Source organism: Coregonus lavaretus, assembly GCF_964263955.1.
Source record: "Coregonus lavaretus genome assembly, chromosome: 31".
NCBI lineage: Eukaryota > Metazoa > Chordata > Actinopteri > Salmoniformes > Salmonidae > Coregonus > Coregonus lavaretus.
In genome coordinates, this window is record NC_140018.1 from 25605925 (window position 1) to 25619694 (window position 13770).

General features: G+C 44.8%; 1 protein-coding gene across 2 annotated transcripts in view; it reads left to right on the forward strand.

Annotated features, from left to right (window-relative positions):
* ptprk (protein tyrosine phosphatase receptor type K) overlaps positions 1-13770 on the forward strand; it is a 170917-nt gene that overhangs the window by 121276 nt on the left and 35871 nt on the right. For both annotated transcript variants that reach the window (XM_084149697.1, XM_084149698.1), the window contains exons 8-11: positions 7857-8159; positions 10095-10204; positions 11451-11652; positions 11930-12035. In XM_084149697.1, the coding sequence (XP_084005823.1) occupies positions 7857-8159; positions 10095-10204; positions 11451-11652; positions 11930-12035 (721 nt within the window). The remainder of the gene's footprint in view (positions 1-7856; positions 8160-10094; positions 10205-11450; positions 11653-11929; positions 12036-13770) is intronic.

Below are 13770 nucleotides of genomic sequence, written 5' to 3' on the forward strand. Positions count from 1 at the left end.
CACCCCGGTTGATATTGATATGTTTTTTGGGGGTCTGTATTTTTCTCTCTGTTAAGTAATGTACACGCCATTAGCTAGATACAATGTCTTAGCCATCAGAGGTTAATGGAGCAAAGCACATTAGAAGCCCTAGCATCTAGTGCATCCCAGTGTTCGCCTCAACCTTCACTGGTCCATAGGGAGCTACATGAGCAGCTAAAACACAATTAAAAATAAATGATATTGGATTTACATTCTCCCCTTAACCATGTACAGTGGCTTACAAAAGTATTCAGCCCCCTTGACATTTTTCCTATTTTCTTGCCTTACAACCTGGAATTAAAATGGATTTTTGGGGGGTTTGTATCATTTGACTTACACAACATGCCTACCACTTTGAATATGCAAAATATTTTTTTGTGTGAAACAAACAACAAATAAGACAAAATAACGGAACTTGAGCGTGCATAACTATTCAGGCCACTGAATTCAGGCCACTGGGATTTTTGCCCATTCTTCAAGGCAAAACTGCTCCAGCTCCTTCAAGTTGGATGGGTTCTGCTGGTGTACAGCAATCTTTAAGACATACCACAGATTCTCAATTGGATTGAGGTCTGGGCTTTGACTAGGCCATTCGAAGACATTTAAATGTTTCCCCTTAAACCACTCAAGTGTTGCTTTAGCAGTATGCTTAGGGTCATTGTCATGCTGGAAGGTGAACCTCCATACCAGTCACAAATCTCTGGAAGGCTGAAACAGGTTTCCCTCAAGAATTTCCCTGTATTTAGCGCCATCCATCATTCCTTCAATTCTGACCAGTTTCCCAGTCCCTGCCGATGAAAAACATCCCCACAGCATGATGGGGATGGTGTTCTTGGGGTGATGAGAGGTGTTGGAATTGCGCCAGACATAGCGTTTTCCTTGATGGCCAAAAAGCTCAATTTTAGTCTCATCTGACCAGAGTACCTTCTTCCATATGTTTGGGGAGTCTCCCACATGGCTTTTAGCGAACACCAAACGTGTTTGCTTATTTTTTTCTTTAAGCAATGGCTTTTTTCTGGCCACTCTTCCGTAAAGCCCAGCTCTGTGGAGTGTATGGCTTAAAGTGGTCCTATGGACAGATACTCCAATCTCCGCTGTGGAGCTTTGCAGCTCCTTCAGGGTTATCTTTGGTCTCTTTGTTGCCTCGGATTAATGCCCTCCTTGCCTGGTCCGTGAGTTTTGGTGGGCGGCCCTCTTTTGGCAGGCTTCTTGTGGTGCCATATTCGTTAAATTTTTTAATAATGGATTTAATGGTGCTCCGTGGGATGTTCAAAGTTTCTGATATTTTTTTATAACCCAACCCTGATCTGTACTTCTCCACAACTTTGTCCCTGACCTGTTTGGAGGGCTCCTTGGTCTTCATGGTGCCGCTTGCTTTGTGGTGCCCCTTGCTTAGTGGTGTTGCAGACTCTGGGGCCTTTCAGAACAGGTGTATATATACTGAGATCATGTGACAGATCATGTGACACTTAGATTGCACACAGGTGGACTTTATTTAACTAATTATGTGACTTCTGAAGGTAATTGGTTGCTCCAGATCTTATTTAGGGGCTTCATAGTAAAGGGGGTGAATACATATGCACGCACCGCTTTTCCATTAATTTTATTTTTTTATTTTTTTATTTCACTTCACCAATTTGGAGTACTTTGTGTATGTCCATTACATGAAATACAAATAAAAATCCATTTAAATTACAGGTTGTAATGCAACAAAATAGGAAAAATGCCAAGTGAGATGAATACTTTTGCAAGGCACTGTAAGTGATGCGTGGTAGAAAAGCTATGTTGGCCAAGCTTTATTGTGGAGTGGATGTTCTGTGGTGGTTCGATGGGAAATTGAATAATGGGAAATGTTTTGGCAGCTGGCTGTTGATTTTCGCCACCGCCTTGTCGCTGGAAAGTCTACATCAATTGGGTCGCCCCCAGAGAGCTAGGCTAATGGAGAGGTAAATGAAGAAAACAACCACCATTATTAATGCCTGCATTCCCAAGGCCAGCTTAGCCCCAAGTTGATTTGACCACTAGCCATCCATTTTCAATCCCCCCACTTATCACAGTCATGTCAAGAAGACCACAAAGAGAGAGAGAGAGAGAGGGAGGGAGGGAGGGAGGGAGGGAGAGAGAGCGAGAGAGAGGGAGTGCTCCTCAATAAGACCTCTCTCTCTCTTTCGCCACAAGTGAAGAAACTGCTGCACCGACAAGTGGCGAGCGGCACTTCAAAATTGCATTCACATTTACCTTTATGACCTGACAATTCTAATCAATTAGGTTGAAATGCCTCCTATTACTCATCCCACTTGTTTTGTATTGACTTACACGAGCAGAGAGATGGACAGACTAGTAATGGAGCGTTTCCACTGGATTTGAACATATAGAAACCTCTCGCTGTCCTCCTGGCTGGCCAGAGACATAGTGTGTGCCTGATGGGGGCTGTCAGATCTTCATTTTAAACTAGATGACTGCGGTTCCTTTTAAAACATCTCTCAGGTTTAAGAAGTGGAAAACGCTCTGCTAGGCGTCTGCAGTCTGAGAGATAGAAAGCAAATCACAATGGAGGGGCAAAAGATCAAGCACAATAGGGTGAACACAATTACAGTGACTGTCAGATTGCTTTTTTGGGGAAGTATCCTTGCAAATGCTCTGTTCCTCTGCTGACCGTCCTTAGGCTTTGTTCTCCCATGTCACCTTGAGAAGGGGCGATAGCTGCACATGTGACAGTGGGGAGAGTGCGTCAGCCTGCTTGACTAAGGAATCATATAGCTTGTGTAGACTGAAGGTCTTATTCTATGTGGCCTGTTGTTGACCATCCAAGTTTAGGCAGCAAGGCTATGGGGAATTGAAGTGTGTTTGCTCCAGACCCTGTTGTGCCGTTTCCCCTTCCCACGGTGATCCTATCCCCGTATGCTGTCACCATCACCATCAAATCACACCATTTCTGGAAAACACCCATTATACCTGGTCATCTGCAACCCTGTCTCTGTCAGGGTGGCCAAAGAGCAAAACCTTCTGCAAAGTTTAGCAGCTCCATTTGAAATACGCAAGCTACAATTTGTCTGCCTAATCCCCAATTACATTCTTTTTGGGCTGTTTCATTAACTTCTTTCCTTTCTTGTCATGATAAAAGGGTGACAGACAAGACATGTTGCAAAGCAACTCAGTGCAAGCCGCAGCCGTCTTCCTGGCTCACATTATTGCCATTCTAGGAGATAAAGGAGCTGTTCTGCTCCAAAAGGTTTAGCTGCCGATTTTCATATGAAAGCCGGTGGAGCCTGGGAGAGATAGTGGTGGAGCAGTGTGGAAGACCTGCCGACTGTGATTGACGTTAAGAAGTTGGGAAGCAGAGAAGAAGCAATCTGTGAGCAAACAGGAGACTCCTGGTGCAATTAAAGATCTAATCCGCCTGTTCTGCCCACAAACAGGAGAAATGGGTGCCTTGTTTTCCTGTGCGACAATGACAGCACCTGTTGTGGGGTCCACGTGGAGACAAAGCTTCTTTGGTGTGCGTTCCTAGACTGACAACAATATTTGCATTTTCGAACGACTCAGATAAATTTGCATCCGATAATTTAAAGGGATTTTTCTGCCTCCCTGCACCTGGTGTCTGTTGTACGACACTTAGAGATTTGATTGACATTACTTATCACCTTTCTTGGAAGTGTGAATGCATAAATGCACGTAGCAACAATATAAAGTGTCTTCAATTCTCTCACTTCTCCTCTAGGCCCTTGAGCATTAACAGTCCGGCTATGTCAAGCTAGCGAACAATAGTGCATTATGTTGGGCTTTCCATCCAATCAACATCAATCATGGTCTGTGGAGCCTGGTTGGCAGCGTCACTGATTGCCATCCAGTAGGAAGGACAGTGACTGTCCTGTCACATTCCCAGCCTCCTGTGTGTAATTTGTTTGGACCAGCAGCACATCAGCAATGCCATGACGCATCCCCATGGTAATTTAGCCCAATGGGTGACATATTCTTAAACTCTCTTATAATGCAATCATGGCCTTGCTAATCTGATTAGCAAACAAATAATGGAATCAAGCTGCAAAATAAGGTGTGAAAATATGAAATCAATACAGGATATTCAATATGGTTTCTTTGCCATTAAGGAGTCTGCTGACTGCTTATTTGATTATGATTGATTGCTGTCCTGCCTATGCACGTAATCAGGTGCTTCAGACAAGCTTTTGAATCATGTAAGCACTCTATAAATAAATATTTACCTCCATATATGCAATTATTACTTTTTCTATCTGCTGAACGCTGTGGAGACAAAGAATGCATTGTTGCTCGCCACAAAGAGCGGGCTGTACAAACAATGGGTTTTGTTTTCAACATCAATGGTTGATTAAAGATCCAGGGACGACGCCACAGTATCCTCATCCTAAATGGCCACGTTCCAGACTCCCCCACCCCTCTTTTCCCTCAACCCTCCTCACCCCTCCTCACCCCACCCACTGTGCTGTAGATAAAGGAAGATAAGGGAAGCCTAGTGCAAGGAGGGTCAGAGGGGATATGTGTGTTTGAATTGCGGGGCCAAAGGAGGGCCCTGACCTGTTTGGTATGGTGAGCCACCCGGTTGCAGCCTGCATCCATCCTGAAAAGGGGAGTTAGGAATGTGGGCACACCTTCCTAATCGCTCTGGCACCTTGCCTCTCCCAGGACCGTATATCTCCTTTTAATTTAAGGCTTGAAAAATGCTCTGGGATTTTAGCATCTGAGGCTGCCGGAATCGATGGAATTTATTATAGGGGGCTTGCCTAATCTGTAAAGTTAATGCAGGACTTCACGGCTATTGATCAGCTCTGAAGGGTACACGCGTTGTTAATCATGGCCCTCAGTGATAGAATAAACAGAATAGAGAAGAGAAGAGGGGATGGGGGGCGAGAGAGAGGGGGACAGGTAATTGTCTGCTGTGCAAATATTATTGCTTCTTTGTGTGTACGCATGTGCTAAAAGTTGATGGAGCATTGGAAGTCATAAGCAATTAATTTCTACCCACAACGTATTATTACCTGGTTGACATTTAAATGATGGAGGATGTCAGGAATCTATCTGACTCTATTCTTCTCTGGTACTTTCATTTATTTGTTCTGCTCTTTTATCTTTTAACCCCAAACTGAATAACTGAATTTTGGGTCATCATGTGGGTTGGGCACATACTAATAGGTTGACCATGTATAGCTTTGGCTTTGCCCCTCTCTCCCATTCATGGCCCATTTCAGGCTGATCCTAAATCCTTTGGTCGTTACTGAGTTCACGTCATGCACATACACTGGAGTGGATAAAGTGTGGTAAAGATTATAGTAATAGTTTTACCCTGGCTTTTTCATGTGTCCACTTGGCAGATGAAACGTATCCCTGATCATAACATGCTTCTGTTAGAATGGCCTTCTCTCGCTCTCTTTCTCTCACTATTTGTCACCGTTGGCCTCTCTCTCTCTATTGTCAGGAAAATCAGCTTTTTAAATGATTTTGCCCTTGACCAAACTTACAAACAGTATTATTATTTGGGGGGAAATGCAGTGTTCCATTCATTTCTGACGTGCCTCCCTAGGACCTGTCGAGATGTAATAAAAAAAAAAATTGCCATGTGAAAATGTGCAGAAATGGCATGCTGTCACTGGCTCAAATGTTGTGTGCGTTTCCCCATGAGTGACAGACAGATAATGACTTGACCTATGGGAGATGAGTGTCTCTACCCTCGTAATTCTTTTTCCTCTTCATTTTATTATCTCCCTTGCTTTTATTTCCGCAATTATCTCTGAATAAGTGTACATTGGCTCTACACAGAAAGGGCCTCGTATTGAACTATCATGTTGCCGGCTCGGGAAGCAAAAAAAGGGAGGATTGAATTTTTGTTTCCCGGTTCTCTGGGTATTTATTATAAATGCTTGTACTGTCAAGAGAAGAGAGAGGAGGTCAACAGGTTGCTCCCGAAAGGCTTCCGCTCTATTACAAACAACCTGTGGCCACTCCTGGACCAATTCCCCTCCGTTGCTCACCTTCAGCAACACTGGCCACTAAATAAGTCATGACAAATGTTTTTTTTCATCACCGGTGGCACCACTCCAAATTAAACACCGCAGGGCAGCGGGTAACGGTGGTAGAGGGGTGTGAACATTTGTTCCCCCACTCTTTGTCGAGGAAAATAGGTATTTCATTCCATTTTGGTATCTATTGACATTTTCTATGCCGTAGTTCAAATGTTACTATGTTTTTCCCAAGTTAGCTCCAACATCCATGCCATTAATTTGAGACAATACACCACATTGATATAAATGGCTCAAACAAGTGTGTGTGAATAATGATTCATGGTTGGAGATGGCCCACTATCCCACAGTGTATGGAGTTGTAGAGAGCTTTATTCTTAATAACTCCCAGAGCCAACAGTCGATTTAAAATTCATGTTAACAAGTCCTCAGTCTTTATTCAGAGCTTTTCATTTTAATTAGGCTAGAAAGGAAGGACTCTCCTGGGCTGCGCTCATCTAAGGGCAGGTGATTACACCCAGCAGAGGGCCCAGCCTTTATAAATTGACAATCTGTAATTTAGCAACACAAGGGTTCACCTTTCTCCTTTTCTTTTTTTGTCAGTTTGGCCTAAAAATAACATGTTATTAACTTGCATATAGATAGAACATCTAACCTTTTTTCATTTCTTTCTTTCTGGGGCTCAGTGCAGTGGCCGTAGAGATGAGACTGCACAGTATAAGGGCAGGTCTGTTTCCACAGAGGACATTTGAGAGAGAGGCTTTTGTGTGAGGATGGCCTGCCATGCCAAGAGCCTGCATGGAGCACACGTACACCCCCCAGGCTGGCCATGGCAGAATCCTTACCCCATTACTCAATTAATGAGTGTTGCAGAGTGTGCGGGGCACCAGTGCTCACTGGTATGGAAGACTTAGCTGAGATTTAACCCCCACAACCTCTACATCTCAGGTCATGCACTTTAACCACAATAGAGGACAAATTGAATGACCCTTAACCCTCAAAGCTGGCCCCTAACTCATGTTTATGTACGGACATGAAATGCGTAGTATTTTCAATATAAAGCCTAACATGATAATACTCTTTAATAATAATCAAAATATGAATGTACAGAAAGTCCAAACCAATGCATTGCAATGAGGAAATCAGCACAGTAGACACAAATACAGTGTTATAAGTGTTTAAAGTCATGTTCCTATTAAAGCCCTTGCTGGTTGCTGAAGTGTTGGCTGCATCTCCACAATGCAAACAGTCACGGTGAGACAAAGGTGCTACTTGCACCATTGCCTTAATCGCGCAGGTAAATTGGACTATTAGAGTCATTAGTATCCAGCATGGAGCAATTGCTTGATGGATTGCGGGCCGGATTATATTGACTTTCTCCCAGGGTGATATATTGGCTAATTCAGAAGCTCTTAAAATACTGTCTGAGAGTGTCCTCCTGGTCACCAGCATCAGCTCAACACAATCCACACAGTTTACGTTGCTAATTTGCTTTCCCCCATTTTCTCTCACATGGACATTTAATCCTCATAACGGCCTCATTATTTGTCTATGGATATGTTCTAATCTGGGGTTGAGGAAAAGAAAAGTGGAGCTTTGTGTAGACTGGCCGCTGTGCTGCTGAAGGACAATTGTCAGGCGCCATCATCAACACCTCGCTTTCACAGTGTATCCACATGGAACTGATGTGTTAATACTGTCTAACCGTGCATATTTCTGTGACTGACATGTTAGTGGCAGTATATGTTGTCCCCAAATCAAATGACACTGTACACAAACGGGTCTCTCCAGTGATTTTATGTTGGCTATAGTTGTAGTCATGGGTTTATTTCTCTCCTCCAGAGCCGATGCGGACCCCGAAGAAGCTGAAGATTGCAGAGACCCAGGCCAGGTTCATCGCTGTGGACTGGGAGTCTCTGGGCTACAACATCACCCGCTGCCACACCTTCAACGTCACCATCTGCTACCATTACTACAACGCCAACAATCAGACCAAGGCCGACTGCCTGGACATGGACCCCAAGGCCCCACGCCACGTGGTGGGCAACCTGCCCCCCAACACCAACGTCAGCCTCAAGATGATCCTCACCAACCCCGAGGGACGCAAGGAGAGCGACGAGACCATCATCCAGACAGATGAAGATGGTATGCACTGTACATAACGGATAGTTGTCACGAAACAGGGAGGCTCTTTTTAATGTTCAGATTTCAGATGTAGAATTCACACTTATTCATCAGTGGTAACGATCAAGCTCACCCACATACATTGTGCGTGTTTTTATATCTCTATAATACTAATTTATTTTGAAACGATAGCTGTTTCGCGCACTGTTTCTAGCCAGTTGAGATTGACTCATGCTCTTTGCTGCCCCCTGTGATTCCTACAGCTGGGCTGTTAGTCATTTCAAAGCAGGGCACGTTTTTCCCCTGCTGCTCTCTGAGTAGACACTAGCTGGATAGCTAACCAAGGGCTGAGATAACAGCACTGGCGGCAGCCTGGAATTTGTAACTCACATTAAACGCTTCAGCATTATAATCATGCAGCTAGGTGACCAGCTCTATCCTGTGGCTACCGGCAGACGTTGTCCCTTTTTTAATATGTATTTTATTTAACCTTTATTTAACCAGGTAAGCCAGTTGAGAACAAGTTCTCATTTACAACTGCGACCTGGCCAAGATAAAGCAAAGCAGTGTGATAAAAACAACAACAACACAGTTACATATGGAATAAACAAATCGTACAGTCAATAACACAATAGAAAATCTATATCCTTGAAGAGGACCTTTAAATCTCACTTCACGTTCACACAAGCCCAGGACATAATGATATGGAAATGACTTAGCCTTCTGTAATTGTTCCACCAGAACTTATTTGAACTTTTCCCTGATTCTGCATGTATCTAGAGCTTTCATTTTGGGCTTATATTCCAGTCCATCTGTCTGATTTGTTTTTAGCATGTCAAACCAAGCCCATTTTCAGTAGCATCAGACAGGAAAAAGGAATGCATGCATTTAGTTTTTTATGTGGAAAAAGCTGATGTCTCAGTGACATCCATCCAGTAGATTTGATAAATATAAGTTTGTCTGACTGGGGGGTGAGGAGAGGAGAAGAGAGGCCTACGTAAACAGTTCCTCTAACACTGATCTGGAGACAGCAGACACGCACGTACGCGCCGCCCCGGGCACTGCTCCTCTCTTCAGACAGACAGGCCTGTGAACTGGTCACGCTACTGCTCTCTGTTTGTCTGTCTGCTGTGAGGGAGAGGGCTTTGGACATCCCCGACCCAGCCTGACTAGACTAGAACACAGCCCAGGGAGACAGGCATGCAGGCAGACACAGCCCCATGGCAGAACAGTCCCGTGGCAGCCATAGAGACCCATGGGACTGCCAGGTTTCATCAGTAGTGATGAGGCTGTCAGTCAGTAGTGTTCACCAATCCAGGACATATTACGAAGGTCCTCAGAATATTAGGCTACCACTGTTACCCATTGACAGCCCTGCTATCTCAGCTATTGTACTTCTAAAACATTAGACATAACACTTGTTTGGATCCAATGTTATGTTTAGTGGATAGGAAGTATCTTTGTAGAGTGTTCCTATACATTAACGTTCTGGATTGGAGATTCTACTCAATACATTTTATTTTTCACTGATCAGTATTCATGTCACAGAGGTCTGGCACGCTGGTTTCTCTGGCTGATGGATGTGCTCTAATGGTGAAAGGGATAAAGCCCCCAAATTAAAGGAGACTCATTTGATCATAAAACATGCAGACAGAGAGAGAGGATGCTCTTGAAAGGACATTGCACCTTGATCTCATCTCATGTAAATACATTGTCGAAATTCAATAAAAAACACCAGGGATTTGAGTGTCTGCCATTCAGTGCAAGCACAGCACTCTACATTATTATGCCATTTTCAACATGCTGCTTTACTGTAAGTAAAACCAATCAGTGGTCTCGTTACGGGCGCAGAGGCTCAGGAGTGGCTCTCTCTGTGAAAATAGGATTCATTACAGCACAGTGGCCTTCCTTTGATTGCATTAGGACTCACTCCTCCTGTCTTCTGTCCTAATGCAGTGCCTGGCCCCGTTCCCAGCCAGTCCATGAAAGCCACACCGTTCGAGGATCGGATCTTTCTCTACTGGAAGGAACCACTGGAGCCCAATGGGATCATCACCCAGTATGAGGTAATGAAGCATTATGGTCAGAAGGAGGTGGGGGGAGGGAGGGGAGGGGAGGGGAGAGTTGGGGAAGGGAGGGAGGGGAGAAGTGGGGGAGGGAGGGGAGAGTTGGGGGAGGGAGGGAGGGGAGAAGTGGGGGAGGGAGGGAGGGAGGGGAGAGGTGAGGGAGGGAGGGAGGGGAGAGGTGGGGGAGAGGTGGGGAGGGAGGGAGGGATGGAGGGAGGGGAGAGGTGGGGGAGAGAGAGAGGGAGGAAGGAGGGGAGAGGTGGGGGAGAGAGAGAGGGAGGAAGGAGGGGAGAGGTGGGGGAGAGAGAGAGGGAGGAAGGAGGGGAGAGGTGGGGGAGAGAGAGATGGAGGGAGGGAGGGAGGGGAGAGGTGGGGGAGAGAGAGAGGGGGAGAGGTGGGGGAGAGAGAGTGAGAGGAGGGGAGAGGTGGGGGAGGGAGAGAGAGAGAGAGGGGAGAAGTGGGGGAGGGAGGGAGCGTAGACAGGTCTGTCTATGATCCACATGTGGTTTGTATATCTAAACCATGTTGCACAGGTTTTATGAACCTTTAGTGTCTCTCTGGAAAGCTGCACAGATGACTGAAAAACATCCTGCTCCTTTTTCAGACAGAACTATGGTGCAAATATTGTAAATCAAAAAGGGGATTATGGGTCCGAAGGTTAACTCATTGTATGTTATTGTAGCAGAATACCTTTTAGAGTACTACTTAGATACAGTATGCAGAGAAGGTGTTCTGATCCATAATTAACTGTATTGTATTTCTTAAGGTCAAAACAATAACATACAATGATAGGTAGCTTGTGTGCCATGGGGGTGTATGGGAAGAAACATTTCCTCATTCTCAAACGTCATCCAGCTGTGAGAATATGAGAACACTGACTCACATAATCCATGGGAATGTAACATGACACTTACTACATAATGACATGGGAAGTTACATGCTCAACTTCTTTATCACACATTTTAGTTCAGGTTTATGAGATTGTCTCCATATGCATTCATATGCACCACAAGTCTTAGTATGCATGTTGTAAACACAATGCAGAAAAATCACTCAAAACTAATTTCATTTGTTTTACTTTGCTATGTACTTTGCTATGTATGTGCATTCCACTTACTTAAAGACAGATAAAAAAAATTATATCACGGCATAATGTTACAGAAAGTCCATTACAATTTGCTTGAACACTTTTCGGCAGCTCATTAGGTAAGTATTGTATTTCTCTTTCCTCTCCCTCCCCTAACAGATCAGCTACAGTGGTATTCGGTCCTTTGACCCCTCGGTGCCGTTACTGCGGCCTCCTCTGATCGTGTCTCTGCCCTGGAACACTTCTCACCACGTCTTCAACCAGCTCCACCCAGGCACCACCTACCAGTTCATCATACGAGCCAGCACTGTCAAGGGCTTCGGCCTCCCAACCACACTCAACGTCACCACCAACATCTCTGGTACATTTATTTAAAGGCCCAGTGCAGTCAAAAACGTGATTTCCCTTTGTTTTATATACACTGAGTATACCAAACATTAGGAATCCCCCCCCCCTTTGCCCTTTGAACAGCCTCAATTAGTCAGGTAGTTGTCAAAAGCGTTCCACAGGGATGCTGGCCCATGTTGACTCAAATGCTTCAACATATTACACCCCATTGCCGTCAATTACCCCCACTCTTGCATTTTTCCTCCATCTGTGATTTTGCATTTCATTCTTGTCTGTCTTTTTCCTCATAGCCCCAACACTGGAGGAGTATGATGGGTCCGAGGCGTTTCTGAATGAGACGGCCACCACTATCACGGTCCTACTGAAGCCAGCTCAGGCCAAAGGTGCCCCTATCAGGTAAGATAACTAATGCCTGGCTTTGTTCTAGTCCAAGGGTTCCATCCAGTCATTTTAATGACGCTCCTCCATCCGTTTGCCTGACCTCTCTGTCAGTATGTTTGTGTTGTGTTCTTTCCTGTACCTCCCTGTCCCTTAATGCAGCACAGCTCACAAATAGAGAGAGCAGTGCTGGGTAATGTTCGCAGGGCATTTAGATATTCAGGTCCATGGCCCTGCCGATCTCTATTTGATTTGGCCATTGTTGGCCTGTACCTTTTCATTTCCCCTCCCCTATCACAATCGGCAGGAATATGGAGTTTGAAGGTACTTGTCATAAAGGGGATTTGAAGATAACTCTTTGCTCTCAGATTCAGTAAATCAGCTATTATGCGGCTAAGCCTGGGCTTCGATTGTGAAATTGGAGGGGCTGCAGATGGGGAGAGGAAGGACAACAGCCCTGAATACAAAACCAGCTGACTGCATTTCTTCCTCACAAGCACTCATTCGGTAGATGTGGCAGTTGTTGCTAATATGTCACACACGCCTCTAAATGTGGCTGTTTTTTTGTCTGGGATACAGATGTTGTGTACAGTATTGTTACAGATATCATAAAGATTAATCGCATAATCAGATACCAAATATGCAATGGAGGGTGGGTATTAAGATTGGGAAATACACTGCAACTAGGATTATGTCATGTTTTTACCAGCTTAAAGGTGCAATGCAGCTGTTTTTATCTCAATATCAAATAATTTCGGGGTAACAATTAAAGATGCAGTCAAGGATCTTAAGCACAACAAATTTGTAACATGTTGTACGAACTGGGTTCGTAACATATCATACGAAATGCAATTAAATAATATGAAAATATTGGAATTTTTCAGGACTTAACATATACGAAATGGATGACGTAGTAAAACACAAAAATCTAGTTGTTTAATGGCATGGGCCTTTAAAGGATTTAGGAGCATCAACGAAACAAAGACGTGTGTTTTTAAAATAGACAATGATTCAGAATTGGACAGATTGTGGCCTGAGTGCATTATCAAAAGTATAGTTTCATTTGACCAGTTTTTCCTGTGTGCGCCGTAAAACTGGCCAAGCTCTGATGAAAGCCGATTGGCTAATCACGCAGCAACTCTGTGCAGCGGTAATTTAGAGAGGGTTGGTTAAGGTGTGTATGAGGGATTGAGCTATAGCGAGCCTCAGGCCATCTGCTCAAATAATTTGTAACAGTTTGACATGCAATACAAGGAAGTGGAAACGAGCCAGAGCACTCACTCTATTTCGGTGGAAGGGGGCAGATTTTGTGTCCATCTGCGCCCGGCATTATGGAGTGTCACTTGCATTTTAGATCTGCGGCGCTTTGAGCTAAAATAGGAGCTATGGAAGGTCAGGGAGGTGGCGAAGGCTGTCAGGCCGCTGGGCGCTAATGGTGAGGGAAGGGTGGACGGGGGGAGAGAGACGCACCCCTGGGCAGTCATTACAAAGGGTGGGAGGGGGGGTCGCACTCTCGGAGCGGAACTAAGGGTGGCGAAGTCCAGGAGGGGGGCTCTGAGCTGTGGAGTTGGAAGGAAGGAGTGTCTGCTAGGTTTACAGCTCCATGGGTGTGTGAAAGTGCTCCTCTCCTCGCTCTGCGCTGTGTTACTACGTTGCCCTGGCACTGTGGTTAGTCCTTGTCTTGCCACGTTAAGACCCTTAGGGGGAGAGACGAAGCACAGCAGTGTGACTTTGAAATACTAATGAGAGACGT